The 16,322-nt window shown below is 41.2% G+C and overlaps 1 protein-coding gene across 1 annotated transcript; it reads left to right on the forward strand.

The window, feature by feature from the left end:
- Positions 1–1,471: 1,471 nt before the first annotated feature.
- Positions 1,472–16,169, forward strand: CFAP206 (cilia and flagella associated protein 206). Its single transcript, XM_033143377.1, has 13 exons — positions 1,472–1,531; positions 2,487–2,595; positions 3,906–3,989; positions 4,766–4,856; positions 5,619–5,807; positions 6,626–6,784; positions 7,681–7,889; positions 9,062–9,181; positions 10,647–10,845; positions 13,202–13,342; positions 14,127–14,320; positions 15,182–15,325; positions 15,901–16,169. The coding sequence occupies exons 2-13, from the start codon at positions 2,488–2,490 to the stop codon at positions 16,129–16,131; spliced, it is 1,869 nt and encodes a 622-aa protein (XP_032999268.1). The 5' UTR covers positions 1,472–1,531; position 2,487; the 3' UTR covers positions 16,132–16,169.
- Positions 16,170–16,322: the final 153 nt, after the last annotated feature.

Raw genomic sequence — 16,322 nt, forward strand, 5'->3', positions numbered from 1 at the left:
AAAGGTGGCAAAGCTGTGGACTTCCAGGTGTTGCTGGACTACAACTCTCATCACTTATAAGCTCATTGGTCTTGCTGGCTGGGGCTGATGGGAATTGGAACCCAATCAGATATAGGTGTGCCCTATTAAAGTGCATGAAAGTGTTGAGGCACAACAAATCGATCCTCACTCCCCATGACTTTTTGCAGTTAGGAAAGTGATTTGGAAAGGAAGTGAAAGATGCAGGATAATGATTGATGGATTGACTAAAGCACTATAAGCTCAATAAAGAGCAGGCGCTGTATAATCTGCATCAGCGAGGCCGGGGGGGGCAGGGCGGGTCCTGTCAACTGGCAGCCCAGGACCTCCATACACACTGCCCAAGCTTGCACATCAAGAGGTCACTGCTGTGCTGCTAATGCAGCAAAAACATGGGAGACCATGGTTACCAGTTAACAGTTTCTGCAGCCACAGCAGTGCTGTGATTCTCCAGTGGTTTGACTTCACCTCCAAGGTGTACCCCATTGTCTTTTGAGGCAGACCGACACCAACAATGTCCTGTGGGATTGTCAAAAGGATCAAGCAGACTGCATTAATTAGATTGCAAATAGTGTTCCCTTGCTCAATGGATTCACTTTAAGAAAGTCCTCCCATAGGCACCACAATCTTGTGGTGCCCAAGTCTAGTAACTTGGAGTTTGGCAATGGCAAACAGTAGGCTAACCAGTGTGTCCAATACAGTAGCTCCACAGTAGAGGCTATTAAGAAGGGTGCAGAAAACAGCTTCCAAATGCCTCTTAGGTGGATTTGGGAAGTCACAATCTCTTGAGTTTTGTGTGTTTTAAAACCTAGCACATAGCTGCTAGGACGAGATGCTGCTTTGAAGAACATTTCTCTGCCTGCGTTTTCAGCAAGAGCAACAAAGAATGACAGGCTGGCGATGCATCCTCCAGCAGGATAGGACGAGTGCTTGGAGACCTCAGTGGGCTATTACGATTCGCACCGTGTCCTGTGGAATGCAACCATAGGCATAGCCAGGGGGGACAAAGGAGCAGCTACCCCCCCATCAAGTAAAACAACAGAAATTATTAACTAACTGACCAATCACGTCGGTTCTGCTCCCCCACAAGTACTGCCTCCGCTAAGCAAGTCCTGCCCCCCCCCAAAAAAATACACACCCCATGCATGCAACTGGGGTGTGTATGTGAGAAACAGCTTTCAGGCAATATTGCCCCCATAAAGTGAGGAGGACAGTGGGGTAGGCAAGCATGGCGACAATAAGCTCCACGGCGGGGAGGCAGGAGCTCACAGAGGTCGGGAGATGGGTTAAGTAAGTCCCCCAGCGAACATGTGTGCGCCCGTTCCGAAGACCGCTGAGCCTGACCTGAGACCGAGCCTCCTTCTGCCTTCTAGCTCCGCTTACCTCAGAGGCCCCGGCGGTCTCCATGGAGACGCGACTCCTCCGCGAAAACACGACGCGGACGCTGCTTCCCTTTCAGGGGCCGAGACAGGAGGCTCCGAGGGCGCCGCGTGGGGCGGGAAGGGAGAAGCAGGTAAATCTCCGCGCTCGTCGGGGGGGGGGGGGCGAGACTGCTGTTACTTACACAGATGGGAGAGCCAAGGAGGGCGGGAGAGAGAGAGAGAGAGAGAGAGAGAGAGAGTTTTATAATAATATAATAGTAACAACAACAACAATGGTAAATTTGTATACCGCCCTATATCTGCAGGTCTCAGAGCGGTTACAACATAAAATCACAATATAGATAACAAAAACAACCCAATAAACCCGCACCCCTCCCCAACATTTAAAAAGGGCATGGGCTGTAATTAACTCTGGAAGCCCAAATAATGTAATGTGGAGCCCAAGGACGGGACACAGCCAGGCAACTCTGCCATGAGTGCCAACATTTTTCTATGTAGCTGTGTATTTTTGTAATATTTTGTTTTAAGTTGCCTGTTGTTGCTTCAGTTTTCTGTACACTGCTTAGATATATTTTAATACATTAAGCAGCATAATCAAAATCAAATGGTAGCTGTGTAAAAACACAGCTCATGCCCCTTTTAAATGTGTTGGGAAGGCGCGTTATTGGGTTGTTTTTTGTTTTTATTATGTTTTTTGCATTTTTATATTAAATTATGTTGTAACCAAAATACCTTGTTACCATGTTATTTTCAATTAACATGTTGTTGTCTGAATCTACCAAAATACCCTTTGATGGTAATCTTCCTACTGTACTCCAAAAAGGTAACCTTTGTAACCCAATACAGAAAAGAATGCCACAATTTCCCCCTTGCTGCAAGTGGTACTGGGATTGTATGTATAATCCCTAACTAAAGTATTATATAATATATTGTTTCTTTATGCATAAATAGGCAGCTTCTTGAAAACTTAAAAGATTGAGGAAGTTTTAATTGAATGTGCAATCACAATACTGTCCGTTAAAGCTTTTGTGAAAAAAATTACCATGTATTGTAACAACATGAGCCCTTCATCTCTTGATAATGCAGAATGACTCACTCTCAAGCTGAAAGTGTCATAAAGAATATCATCCGTGAAATAGGACAAGAATGTGCCATGAAAGGTCAAACTGTATCAGAAACTCTGGTGGCATTCATGGTAAGTGCAAAATACACAGTTTGCTAATGTGCTTCATTTAAAAGCTCTTCTTTCTAGCAGTGTTAGAAACTGAAATATGAAAGCTAGGAGCTAAATGGCACCTTAAACCTAGGTTATGGGCACCACAACAGAATGTCTAAGCATGCTTTTTTAAATAACAAGAATACCAAGCTGAAAATGAATGAACTGCAGCTAAACCTATCAGCTTGCCTGACGCTGCAGCGATCTCTTGGAAGTCGAGGTGGGAGGAATTTCTCCTCTTAGGCCCTCAGTGCCAGCAGTGGCAGTTTTAATCTGAAATCTTAGACGCGGTACTGTGCCCAGAGCTCAGAAACTGCTCACGCGAATGAAATTCCCTGTTGCAAAATGCGCCTAGAACAATGGGAGTTTCAAACGCTGCTTTCTAATCATGTTAACATGTCACTCCTGTGGCATTAAAATAATGTTAAAGGAACAGAACATCACAAAACATTATTGTCTTGGGGCTAAAATGCAAGTAACACAAAAGTTACTCAGGTAACTCTTGGAACTCTAGGACCCATGGACAACTAAGGAAGCTGAACGTTGAAAGGTTCAGGACACACAAAAGAAGATGCTTTTTCACGCAGCACATAGTTAAACTGAGGAACTCACTTCCAAACGAAGCAATAAGATGACCACCAACCAGGATGGTTTGAGAAGAGTATTCATGATTTTCAATGGCTACTAGCCACAATAGCTGTGCTCCACATCCACTTGCAGACTGGGAAAGACTCATTGCTGCTTGTACTTTGCACAGTAGTACACCTACTCTAGCATTTTGCTTCTTGAGCTGGGCAGGTAATGATGACATTTGTACTTACTTCCCCAAATGCTGGGAATGTGGCCCCTATTTTTGTTCTCTGGAGCTCACAACCACACTTTTCCAAGCAATGTTTTAAAGGAGGCTAGAACTGAGAGCAGAATAAAACCTCATACCGGGTTGCTTCTATCCAGTGCCACCATAGTGGCTGTACCTTTGTGGCTCTGCTCTATATGTTATTTAATAGAATGATAAAATAACCACTCAACCATTTATTGCATATTTAAAAATCATTTTTAGTTCCCATTGATTTTGCTAAAATTTCCAAGTAAGTATGCTTGCTAGGACCAGGGAGTTAGTCCTTATGCCTATTAAATTAAACTGGGAAATGACATTTATTGGGGAAACCTTGAGCAGTTGGGACATTTAATTTGTTTTATTCTGCGGTTGTATTTGGCAGTAATATTTCTTTAAGAGCACAATATAATTCTTTAACTAGAATCCTGTTGTTGTTGTTTTTAACTTATAGGTGAAAGCTGTTGTATTGGATCCAAGGAATGGATTTAATGTGGATAGGACCCTTACAAAGGCTGATGTGCAAAAACTTATTAAGGTAATTTTGTGAATCTAAACATTTGTTTAACTATTTTTATACGAGGTGTGTGTAGGACACCTGAAAGATGAAAATGCTTTGTTCTAAAGAAAGCCTCTTGTGCGTGATTTTGAGGTTGTTAGATATGTTAGATACTGGTAGATTTTAAGAAGGTGGTTAGACTAGTTCATTGCCACTAGTGAACTAGTATTCCAAGCAACAAATCGCTGTGTCTGCAGCCTAGTGCTGCTGGTATTATGCAGCAGCAGGCTGTATGCAGTGGTATATGAGACTGCTTGTGTAGAAGGAATTATGGGTGTCAAGGCTGAGGGCTGCATATTTGCTGCTTTAGAGTGTGTGGAGCTGCTTGCCTCCTCTCTTGTGATGAGAATGAGTAGCTTCATGAAGCTATGTGCACTTCAGAGTTCCTGCAGCCACCTGCAATCAGGCAATAGCAAAAAATCTAATCCATATTATTCAACTCCAGGTAGCAGTCCACTTATTATGCTATTTGAGAACAAGTACATTACAAAAACTATGAACATTTTGTGTCTTTAAGCTACATTATGGCAACGCAACATTTTGTTCTTGCAGTGGTGCTTCTCAGCCCCTTAATCTGTTTTCTCAAGTAATGTTTAAGCAAAGGGCACCTTATTTTTTAAATTATTAAACTGATGAATTCTGTTTCATGTGTATAAATTCTGTAGCATGATGTTTCTGGGTGCCCAACAGTAATATTATTTTAATAATTAGTTAAGGGGCTTGAAATAACTTGCATCAACATTTTCTCTTTTTAGCTTTCCATTGAAAGACTGCTTGACACAAGCAATCCATCCCTGGACACTATTAAGATGCAAGTTTATTTTGATATGAACTATATCAGTCGAGGTAATCAATGTGTGGAATAATTTAATGTGAATATGGTGTTGGTGCAATCCTATGCATGCTTACTCAGAAGTCACACTGTGTTCAAGAGTACTTAATGCTGTCTAGTAAACTTATATGGGATTGCAGGCGCAATGCATCTATTCTTGCTACACGTGAAAACTTAATAGTACTGTAATACAGTGGAACAGATAATCCAATAATATGTGAACATGCTAAGAGATGCAATCTATAAGGAGGTTATAAATTAAATTGCCTCTTTAAAAAAATATTCAGCATTTACCAAACATTAGAACAGTTAATATTTATTGTGCATTTAAAATCCTGGAAGGGCATTTGTTTTTTTAAAAAAAGTTATATCCTGTACCAAATAAATGGAACCGATACATTCCACTGTCTTAATTTACTATAACGGAGTTTGTGCAACTATGTTACATAGTGCAGTCCTATGTGTGATTACTTATATGTAAACCCCAGCATGTTCACTAGATAATGCCCTAGGATGGCAGCCCTAAGGTATCGGAATGAGAAGCGCATGGGAGGATTTAAGCATGTGAAATATGGGCATTTTTAACTAGCTAAGTTGAAAGTCTGTTGGTGCCTATGCACGTCTTTTGGCTTCTCTGTGCCTTGGGTTACAACTGATGTGTAACTGAAGAACGATCAAGTCTAGTGAAATCTGCATCACTATGTGGTCTGCTGAAGCATGCAGGTGGCACCAGTGATATAACTTGCTTTTGTATCATCCTCTGTGTTTTCTCTTAGTTGAGTTAATCAAGGAACAACATCGTGTTTTGGATTCCCGCCTTGCTCCAGTGGGCAGAGAAATTACAGATAGCCGTGCTCGTACCAGAGAGGAATTGGAAAGTGTTTATCGAAAAATTGTCAGCTATGTCCTGCTGCGTTCTGGCCTTGGATCCCCTACAGACATCAAGGTCATTAGAGAGGCAACTGGTTGGTAACTGTTTCAGATATATGCCATGAAGAGTTTTGCCAATATGCACTTTACTGTGGTAGTCATTGCATAGGAACTGAGCAACAAGCGGTGGCTAGTTGGGGACTATCTTTTTTACTTTCTTTTGTTTTGAAGTATTTGTATGCTGCCTTTGTGCCTCAGTATGTACCTGTGGCAGTTCACAGCAAGTCTAGAAACAATCCAGAGTATGTACACCTCCCTGGTAAAAAACCCCAAAGAAAACACTCAAAAGCACATATACAAATATCTGCTCCAGATAGCAAAACCAGGCTGAGAATAGAACATAATCTGAGAGCCAGAAAAAGACACTTCACATATCCAACAGGCCAAATGCAAGCAACCACCCAACCCTTTCTCTTCATCCGTCATAAGATTTAGCATTTTATAGCTCTTGGTAAGTTAAAATACTTTATACTTAACTATGTCCAGGGGAGGGGGGCATGCAAAGGGGGCTGCAACAGGAAGAAAAAGATTAGGAAATTCCCATTCCACAAGCAGAACATTCACAGTTCTTAGGATCTCCAGCATAGTGGGATCTCAAATGTGAATAAGTATCTTACTATACTAGGGGTGTTTCCATGGAAAATCCAGTAAGATACACCCACACCAGTTACCTGTTGGTGCTACCTAAATGATTGATTTGCAAAACAAAGCCCCGACTGGAAGCAACCCAATGTGAACAAATTGTGGTCTTGTCCCCAAATAACTTCTAGTGCTCACCTTTCTGTTTTATTTGATTTTACAGCTGTTGTCTGCCTTTTTTTGTATAACATTTTCCACATTTAATATTTTACAGCTGCCCTGCAGAGTGTCTTCCCTCAAACAGAACTTGCTGCTTTCCTCTCCCTTTCAAAGAAGGAGAAAGAGAGGCAGTTGAAGGAGCTCACCATGATTGTCACAGGAATTCGGTTATTCAATAAGGAGTGTGGGAAGGGAGGAGAAGGCATTGATGAGTGTAGGTATATACTAGTAGGTGCTAAACTTGATGATGTGTCTGTATTAGCCATTTAAGCCACTTTCAAATGTGTAAAAATGTTCAGTGCTGACTGATCACCAATTTTGTAAGTAATCCCATCTGAATTGCTTCATGCAAATACTACATTTAAGTTGATCTTCCAAATGAGATGTGACAACATGCTGTTCAGCTGCAGGTTAACTTTATTGAATATCTTCAAAACTGATAATCTGTACTGTATTATCTATTAAAAACTCTGTTAAATTGACTTGTTGTAAAGCCTTACATAGGATTTTTATATATTTATATAAAATAGAAAGCCGTGTTAGCCTCCTGAGAGAAAAAAGAAATGTTTTTTAGTCTCACCATGAGACTAACTTTTAATAGGTTTCATATTAGAAAAATAGTGTGAGCCTTCATAGGTGACAACATACCGGTACTACTTCAGATGCTTATTTTTGGAACTAGGAAAAGCAAGGTGGAAAAGTCAGTTAATATATGATAGTTTATTGACTAAAAACCAGCACTTTTAAAAGGTTAATGACCCAAACCAGGAACCAAAGATGCCAGCAATGTGTGCTTAAAAGTCCTTTTGCAGATGACCAATCTTGTCTGCAGTCATTCAAACTATGTTCGATGCTCTTCTGAGGTTCTCTCAGTCCTCAGGAGAGACCTTTCAGGGCATGCAAGGGGCTTCAAGAGGAAGGGAACCCACAAAAGCCTTTGTGTGCTCATATGGAAGGCTGCATGCATCTCTTCGGATGTCAGCCCTGTTTATTTTAGACAGAAATAGGTGGGGAAAATGCTTGTGGTTAGTTACTGAATTTGAGGTTGGCATGCTCAGTAATTACTGCCATGCCCCTTCTATATGTTTCAAACCAACCCTGTGTCAACAGTACCAGCTATTCTGAATGAAGCTATCCCAGCAGCCAACCACCATATAGAAATAGAACTGCAAGCTTCCAAGGATTTGGCATACCAATACACAGCCTTGATTGAAATGATGCACCTGAGTCAAAATGCTGAGTTAGAACTTAAAACGACAATGTTAAAAGAAGTCCTGTACAACGTGAGACAACACGAGGCTTTCCTCTGCATCATTCTGGTGAGATTGTTTTATACTTTGCATCCCTTCTAGAATGCTGGCATATGCATTAATTGTGCCCGTAAGCTTTTCGTATACTTATAACTATGCTTATTAAATTTATATACAGTATTGCTCTTCATTTGAAGATCACAGGGCAGTTTGCAACATAAAGAATAAATTAAAAACCGAAATGCAAAACAAAACAAAAAGCCACCTATAATCCACCCACTCCCCTGAGACATTTAAAAGGCCACAGATTGTTTAATCAGCGAATGGCCTGGTTGAAGAAGAATGTTATCACTTGGTGCCTAAAGATTTGTAAGGAAGGAGCCAGGTGAGCCTTCCTGGGGAGAGCATTCCACAAACAGGGAACCACCATAGAAAAGGCCTGTTCTCATGTTGCCACCCTCTGGACCTCTCGTGGAGGCGTCACACAAAGAAGGGCCTCAGTTGATTATCGTTCCTTTGGTACATATCTTTAGACACTAGGCAAAAACGTGCCTCTTCTCCCAGGCCTTTGGCTAATTAAACAATCTCTGGCCTTTTAAACTGTGGCGGTGGGGGGGTATTGTTTTTGTTTGTCACTATGGTATGTATTTTTGTGTTTTTATATTGCAAACTGCCATGTGATCTTTGGATGAAGGGCAGTATAGAAATTGTGTTGTTGTTGTTGTTTGTTGTTATTCTTAATTCACCTTCCTGGCACAGCTAGCTGCCCCCTCCCAACTATGTTGCCACCGGATGAAGAAGAGCCAAGCGGGGAGGGGGAGGTTCAATTTAAGGAACCAACTTTTAGTTGGTAGAGAATTATACAAGGTTCCAAGTTGGACTGAACTCTTTTTCATGCAGAGTGGAAAATAAGTGTCATTCTATGCAGTACATGAAGCAATAAAGTAGTAGATGTCCAGATGAGTGAGAATCTAATTGGAGATTGTCAGTGTGTGTGTGTGTGTGTGTATTCCATCCCATATTTTATTTAAAGAGCTCAAGATGGCATACGTGTTCTCTCCCTGCCCCTTGCTTTGTCCCATTATTTATTCTCACAACAACCCTGGGACGTTGGTTAGGCTTGGAGATACTGATTGCCCCAAGACCACTCAATGAGCTGAGGCAGATGTGGTAGATTCAATGAACTGTGGAAATGTTGTCCTGAATTTCCATTGGTAATCTGCTGTATGCTGTCTTTCCAGTCTGATGTGATCACATGTGCACAAGAAGTTGATATGATGCAGAAGCAGTTTGCAGCACAGATGGAACACTTAAAAAGTATTGTTCAGGCAAAGACAGCGGTGCCTACGTCTCTGGTTTATGTAAGTTCCTAAATTGCAAGGGTGTAAAAAGGACTAGCTTGTGTTTGTATATTCTGTAGCTGCTTTCTTATAGACACCATACTGAGTTAGTGACACAGACCTCTTTTACACCAAGAGACAGAGAGAGCCTGGATCCTTGCCTTTCTGTTCAGCTAGTCCAAGGGAATTTTGAGCTTGTTTTTCTAATAGTAGTTCCCTGGTGTCACATGACAAACTGCTTTTGAAATGGAGGAATATTTCAAATGCTCTTTGTAATGTATCTTTGAAGTCAGCTGTTCAAAGCAAAATAAAACAAAAACTACTTGGGTAATGGAGCTTATTTGTGTCTTCCTAAGCAGCTCAGCGAATTCTTAGCTTAAGTGATACTTATTTTGAATCGTGTAATCAGTAGTCAACATGTAAACTGACCAAACGCTCTAACCACGTCTTTTGAAGGAAGCATAGTAACAGGTCATCACTGTGCTTCAAGGAACATCACCATCTGAGTTACTTTTCTTTTGAAACTTCTTAAACTGTCCAAACATTCCACCTGGTTTAGGAATCCTATTATAAGTCCTGTTCTTTCCCTTTTGTTATAGTGCCTGTGCAGCAACTGTTAATTAATGTTCCTTTAACAGCCATTTGCAGCTCTCCACCCACTGTCCGTATTAACACTTCACAACTGTCTTTCTTTCCCCCTTTGGACCTAACTCGATGAGATGGCAGGATATATGTGATCAGATATTTTGCAGGGTTTTTTTTAAAGCTGGTGTGTGACTGAACTGGATTGGAGCCATAGTGCTGAGAGAGGTCTTGACCCTCCCCCATGATGTTTTCCCAATTTCAACTGCCCCCAGTAACTACTATTTGCTACATACAACAAAGTATACAGGTGCCCATATGATGCCATAGAGCATATTGGGGTGGGGTATTCACACTGGGAAAATAATCCATTACGGGGACAGGGGAGAATTAACCCACCCAGCATCTTCATGCAGCTTTATTTCAAACAAAAAACACTTCAGGACATCAGATCTCCTGTCATTGTAGCAAGTTTGTCTCTAGGATTTTACACAGTACTGTAAGTTCTGTAGGTTTGTACAGATAGCTTTCTGTCAGTTTAACAGCATGAAAATTCCCTGTTCCCTGTTTAACTTTCATCAAAGGAATCTATTGATTTATTATATTCAAGGAGTATATATCCCGGCAATGTGATAGTGTTTGGTCCTATGCTGTGCTAGAAATAACATAAAGAAATCAGGAATGCATGTTAAGGAGAGGAGAGAGTGTAAATATTGCTGCAAAAATCCTTTACAATTAAAATTGTTAGGGTTTAAGATCATGAATTGCACCCCTGCTTTTGTCTCCTCACCTGTGGAGTATATATAAAGAACAGCAGACTACATATTTTTGGCAAGCAGGCAGCATAATTTTGCAGATGTAATGCAAATACAACTTCAATTTCTTTGTTTTCCCCCCCTCCCAGCCTATATTTATTGCACTTTCTAACCTTTGGACCAGTTTTCAAGACGAGATCCTGGTGCTGAGTTTCCTCAATAACTTGACTATCAATCTCCAGCAGTTCCTAGGAGCCCATTCAGTGATTTTTCCAGAAGATGTGATGGAATCTCTTCTTGAAGATATTATTGTAAAAACTGATGAGGAAAGGTTAAAAGAAAGTGCTGGTACTAAAACCATAATTATGCATTTTGAATTAATGTATAAAGTCCATGGAATACTGTTGCTATCTTCAGATTCTTAGCCCTTTGAGAGCTAGAGCTTCAGTTTGATTGCTTAATAAGGATAATGTGTCATAAAAAACCACTGAGCCTCTTCGGTTTGCTGATTGGAAGGTTGGCGGTTCAAATCCCCACAAGGGAGTGAGCTCCCATTGCTCTGCCCCATCCTGCCAACCTAGCAATTCAAAAGCACACCAGTGCAAGTAGATAAATGGGTACTGTTGTGGTGGGAATATAAACGGTGTTTCCATGCACTTGGTTTCTGTCACAGTGTCCTGTTGTGCCAGAAGCGGTTTAGTCAGGCTGGCCACATACCACGGAAAGCTGTCTGCGGACAAACGGCGACTCCCTCGGCTTGAAGCGAGATGAGCGCCACACCCCATAGTCACCTTGACTGGACTTAACTATCCAGGGGTCCTTTACCTTTTGCCTTTACCATGTGTCATGCACACACACACACACACACACACACATATATGTAATAAAAATTTGTATGGCTGCCCAGTAACATATGTTCTCTGGGTTGCTCTCAGAAAATTAAAAAAAAAATGCAGTATCAAAACCTCCTGTTCTGCAAACTATTCCTAGGCCCAGGGGCGGAGCAAGGGGGGCAGTCCACCCCAGGTTCCAGGGGAGGGGGGTGACACTTTGGCCGCCCCCACCCCGCCCTGCCGGATGGGCGGGCCCCGAATGGGGGCATGTCACCTTTTCCCCCTTCCGGCGGCTTTTTTTCGGCGCGAGGGGCGGGCCAACGAGGAGGGGGCATCATGCCAGTGACAAGCGTGACACCCCCTCCTCGCTGACCCGCCCCTCGCGCCGAAAGAAGCGGCCGAAAGGGAAAAGGGGGGAAGCAAAGCGGGCGTGTTCAAGCGCCCGCTATGTTTCCCTTTTTTTCCCTGCAGAGGCAGGAGCTGCCGCCTGGCATCCCTGGGGGCGGGGTGTCGCGCTGTGAACATGCGTCATGACATCATGACGCACGCACATGCCACAATGCCCCACCCCCAGGGGTGCCTCTTGGCTTCCTGCCCCGGGCAGCCAAGGGGCTAGAAACGCCCCTGCCTAGGCCACACTATAGCCTCATCTTTCTAGATCATCTGAAAATAGTAAATCTTTCACTTACTGCTGCTTTTTTATTCAATCTTGAACATGGTGTTCATACCTCCTCTTCCTCCATGAAACGCATAATATGTAACATAAGGGAGGCTATGTAGTGCCATGCACACAGCTTCCCAACACATACATGAATTGGGACACTGGTCTAATAAGTGTCAGAACCATGCCATTGTCCGTTCTGTGTGTGGAATGAGTATCTTGTATACTCCTGGCCTTAAAAGCTGTGCTATGATTCTGTTGTTCTCATGCAAAGTGGAAATATTTGCTTCTGAGTGTGGTGGGACCTACTAGTAGTCTATAAACACTAATTAATGGGAAGTTAGCTGCTGCACGTAACTTTGTTAGTTTCCAAGTCAGAATCTGCTCATAGTTTCAACTAAGATCTGGGAAGAAATAGCAGTGGTTTTTATTTATTTTTTTAAAAATATTTTTATAATTTTTTAAAAAAAGTTTTAAATATTTTTTAAAATATTTTTAGTACTCAAGGTTGTTAACTTTAACAGAGCTTGCTATGTACTTCCCCAGATACTTGCGGAGTCTGTACATTTGTAAGGAAACACATTATTCCATAGGTGCCACATGGGTACAGGAATGTCTTCTCCAAGGGAAACCTTAATCAGCAAAAGGTTACCTGCAGCTGCAGCTGTTTTGATAAATTGTGTTATTGTTTGGAAAAAAATACGTTTTAAAATAAATGTTTTGTGAGCTGTTCTGAGGGCTAAAATTGTGGATATAAGTAATAAATAAAAGCTGCCCTGAACCTTCCCACCTAATATTTGAAATACTAGATTATTCAGTACCTCACTAAGTACTTGTGCCATGGGGTTCAGTGGTCTCAACCTTCCCCAGTAACCATGTGTATACATGAGTATGATCTGGGGTGTTTCTAGGTAGGACCTCAATGTTGCAAATGGGTTATTGAGATACAGCAAATGGGTCCTTGGCAACAGGTTTTTAACATCATATTCCCCCCAGAAAGGGAACATCTTGATTAAATGTGCAGGGGGGGATATACTCTGTCATTTTGACACCAACAATATTGTGTGGACATTGCAACTAATAATTATTATTTTTAAAATTGCATGCATGAGCTATTTTCTGCTGCAATAAATACCAGTCTGGAAGCACTCCCATTTTTTTCTGATACTGAAAATATATCCTAAGCTGTTTTTTTAAATATATATTTCAGATAGCAAAGTAAATCCCGCCGACTTTACCGTAGAAGAATGGCTCTTCCCAGAAACCACCATTAATTTCAGCCAAGTGCAAATTCAGTACCATGGGTTTTGTGCTTACACTTTTGCCGTGAAAGATGGTCTTCTTATCCCAGGTTTGCCAATTGTAGATAAGTCCCGTTTGCTTTTTAAGAGCATTCTTACTGCTTCAAATTATGTTTTAGTTTTAGACTGCCTTGCTTTATTTTTATAGAAGTTTGGTGTATAAATAAAATAAAAATACCTGACAGACAAGGAGCTTGCCACCCAAACTACTGGGGCTTGGCTTATAAATGGAGATGGAGAAGAATTTGAGGCAGTAGGAATGTGGGGGTGAGGAGGGAAGGAACAGTGACAAGCATTTGGTAGGAGGGAGATAAAGCTGAGGAAGGGAATTAGAAAATTGGTATACACAGTGATCGGTGGTCCTTGGGACAGAGAGACTACCAAAAGGAAGATCACACATATCAACAAGACAAAAGGGCAAAGCCAATCAGTGCCAGAAAGTGATCTATTGGAGACTAATTCTCTTGGTTGGAGAGAAGAGGGATGTCAGAGCCTCCACTGCTTCAACAGCACCATTTAGAATTCCATTCAAGAGCATAAATTTGCATTTGTTTGTCCAGCAAAGAAACTAGAATTTAACAGTGCAATTTTTAAAAGAGTATTACTATTTTTACTGATGTAATCCACATTATGCAGGATTAGCTATGAAATACTTTAGTCTTGTTCTTAGTTCGTAGAAAATGATTTGCTGGGGGAGGAGCATGATTTAAAGTTGACTTAATTTTTAAACAGGTTAAACACTAGAGCCATTCTTAATTTCAAAAGTGAAAACACTATAATCTGCATCAGGAATGTCATGAAGAAATCCTGTGTTCTTTTGTGTTTTGTTGTCAGCGAACGTTGCTGTTGGAATCCTGAAGTTTCGGGAGAAATATTATGCCTTTAGTTCCAAGGAAGCGGCATATAATTTTGCCAAGAATCCAGAGAAATGCGTTAAGATGATTGCAGAAAAAGCAAAAGAATCTGCAGAGCTTATTCAGCTGCTTGAACTTCATCAGCAATTTGAATCCCTTGCCCCTTATTCTCAGGTATTCAACACATTTATCCTTTACTTATTTAGGCCACTCCAAGAAAGCTTCATTCTAGAGAAAAGTCAAATAAGAGGCAATATGATAGAACTTATGCATAGCATGGAGAAAGTGGATAGAGGAAAGTTCTTCTCCCTCTCAAAATGTGTAGCTATCCAAGGAAGCTGAATGTTGGAAGATTCAGAAGAGATAAACTACTCCTTCACACAGCACGTAGTTGAACTATGGAGTTCTGTCCCACAGGAGGTAGTGATGTCCACCAACTTGGATGGTTTTAACAAGGGAGTAGAAAAATTTATGGAGGACAAGGCTGTCAGTGCCTACTAACCACAATGGCTGTGTTCTGTCTCAACTGTTGGACGCAGTATGCTTCTGGGAACCATAGGAGAGGAGAGTATTCTTGTGCTTGGTCCTGGTTGTGGGCTTCCCATAGGTTTCTGGTTGGCCACAGTGAGAACAGGATGCTGGACTAGATGAGCCATTGGCTTGATCAAGCAGGCTCTTGTGTTCTTATGCTCCAAAAGCAATATAGCTACCATTTTAATAATACAGGAAGTTGATCGGGAAGTATCTCAAAGAAGTGGTACTTCTTAATGCATAAGGTTGGTGCCAGTGTCTTGTCCTTACTAGTTCATTGTGGGCTTAGCTGCAGTTAGCACAGAGAACAGCACAGTTCCAGAGTGGCTTGTGGTAGTTGGATGCATTGGTTCAGTACACTCAACACTCCAAACAGCCCCATTTGGAAGTGTGCTAAATGATGTGGTGTTGATATATCTTCCCTTTTAGTTTTTATCTAATGCTTGGTTGGAAGGTGAAAATGTGGAAATAAAGAATAGCTATTCCTTTTTGTTGTTGTTACAGATCAGAGCCAAAGACAAGCAGAGTATGAAACCCATCACAAAATGTGACACCAGTACTCAGACGGACGTCCATATTTTGCCACCAAATATTGTGAAGAACTATGAGTGGAATGAATGGGAACTGAGAAGAAAAGCCATCAAACTGGTTTGTGTCAACATGATTTGAGAGACTAGTTCAGACAAACTACAAATAACAATTATCTCTCAGATCTTTTCAGACTTAACTCCATGCATTTGACCTTAAATTTCTGAGCCCCTCCATCTTTTGTTCTAAGCTTTGTTTGGAATAGCATAGTGCAACATTCATGCTGAAGCTTTTACTTTGTTACTTTAAAATGTCTAAACTTCCCTTCATCATGTCTGGGTGGTGTACAATGATGATAATATAAATAGATATATAATCATCACATATCATTTATAACAATAAAACTGAGAGGCAACAAACCTATGACGCAGACAGTGGCAGTAAAATGAATTAAAATGCCTGGGCAAACAAAAAGAAGTCTTGATCTTGCACCAAAGAAGTGGAAAGTGCTTTCCCCTTGCTAGTTCATTGTCGATTTAGGCTTATACATATCCTAGATGATCAGTTTATGCAATCCAGCCTTGATAAGAAAGTATAAATCATTTATAAGTCTTTCAGGCAGTGCAATCCTTTAACATAATCTCACATTATGTTAAATGCAACTGTGATTATTCTTTTATCTTTTTTATATTCAGGCAAACTTGCGCCAAAAGCTAACTCACTCAGTGCAGACCAATCTCAGTCACATGAGAAGGGACAACTGCAGCCAGGTGTACCCACCGAAGGATAATGGCACACAGACCAAGCGTGAAAGCAATACTAATGTACCCAAGCCTCAGATTTTCCTGGCTGGTCTCCGTGGAGGAACACCTCCAATTACCCGCATGGTCAAAATCAACTTAACAAGAGCTGTTGATGAAACATAAATGACAAGTCCTTCATTAAATGACTTTAAAAACAAAAAGTAAATTCATTGTCTCTCATTCTTTGTTCTGTTATTTCAAAGGCAATCTTTGTATCATTAATGGGGCCAGGTGAAAGTTATCAGTTGAGTCTTCTATCCCCAGCCTTGTCCCATTATAGCATCCTGTATTGGAAGGACAGATCCTGAAGTTGA

The sequence above is a fragment of the Lacerta agilis genome, chromosome 3, assembly GCF_009819535.1.
Source record: "Lacerta agilis isolate rLacAgi1 chromosome 3, rLacAgi1.pri, whole genome shotgun sequence".
Taxonomy (NCBI): domain Eukaryota; kingdom Metazoa; phylum Chordata; class Lepidosauria; order Squamata; family Lacertidae; genus Lacerta; species Lacerta agilis.

Excerpts from the sequence above, each read along its gene's own strand:
- CFAP206 (XM_033143377.1), top strand. The coding sequence starts at position 2,488 with ATGACTCACTCTCAAGCTGAAAGTGTCATAAAGAATATCATCCGTGAA. Across the intron at positions 6,785-7,680 it reads AGGAGAAGGCATTGATGAGT|TACCAGCTATTCTGAATGAA; the intron begins GTAGGTATATAC and ends CTGTGTCAACAG. Across the intron at positions 9,182-10,646 it reads TGCCTACGTCTCTGGTTTAT|CCTATATTTATTGCACTTTC; the intron begins GTAAGTTCCTAA and ends CCCCCCTCCCAG.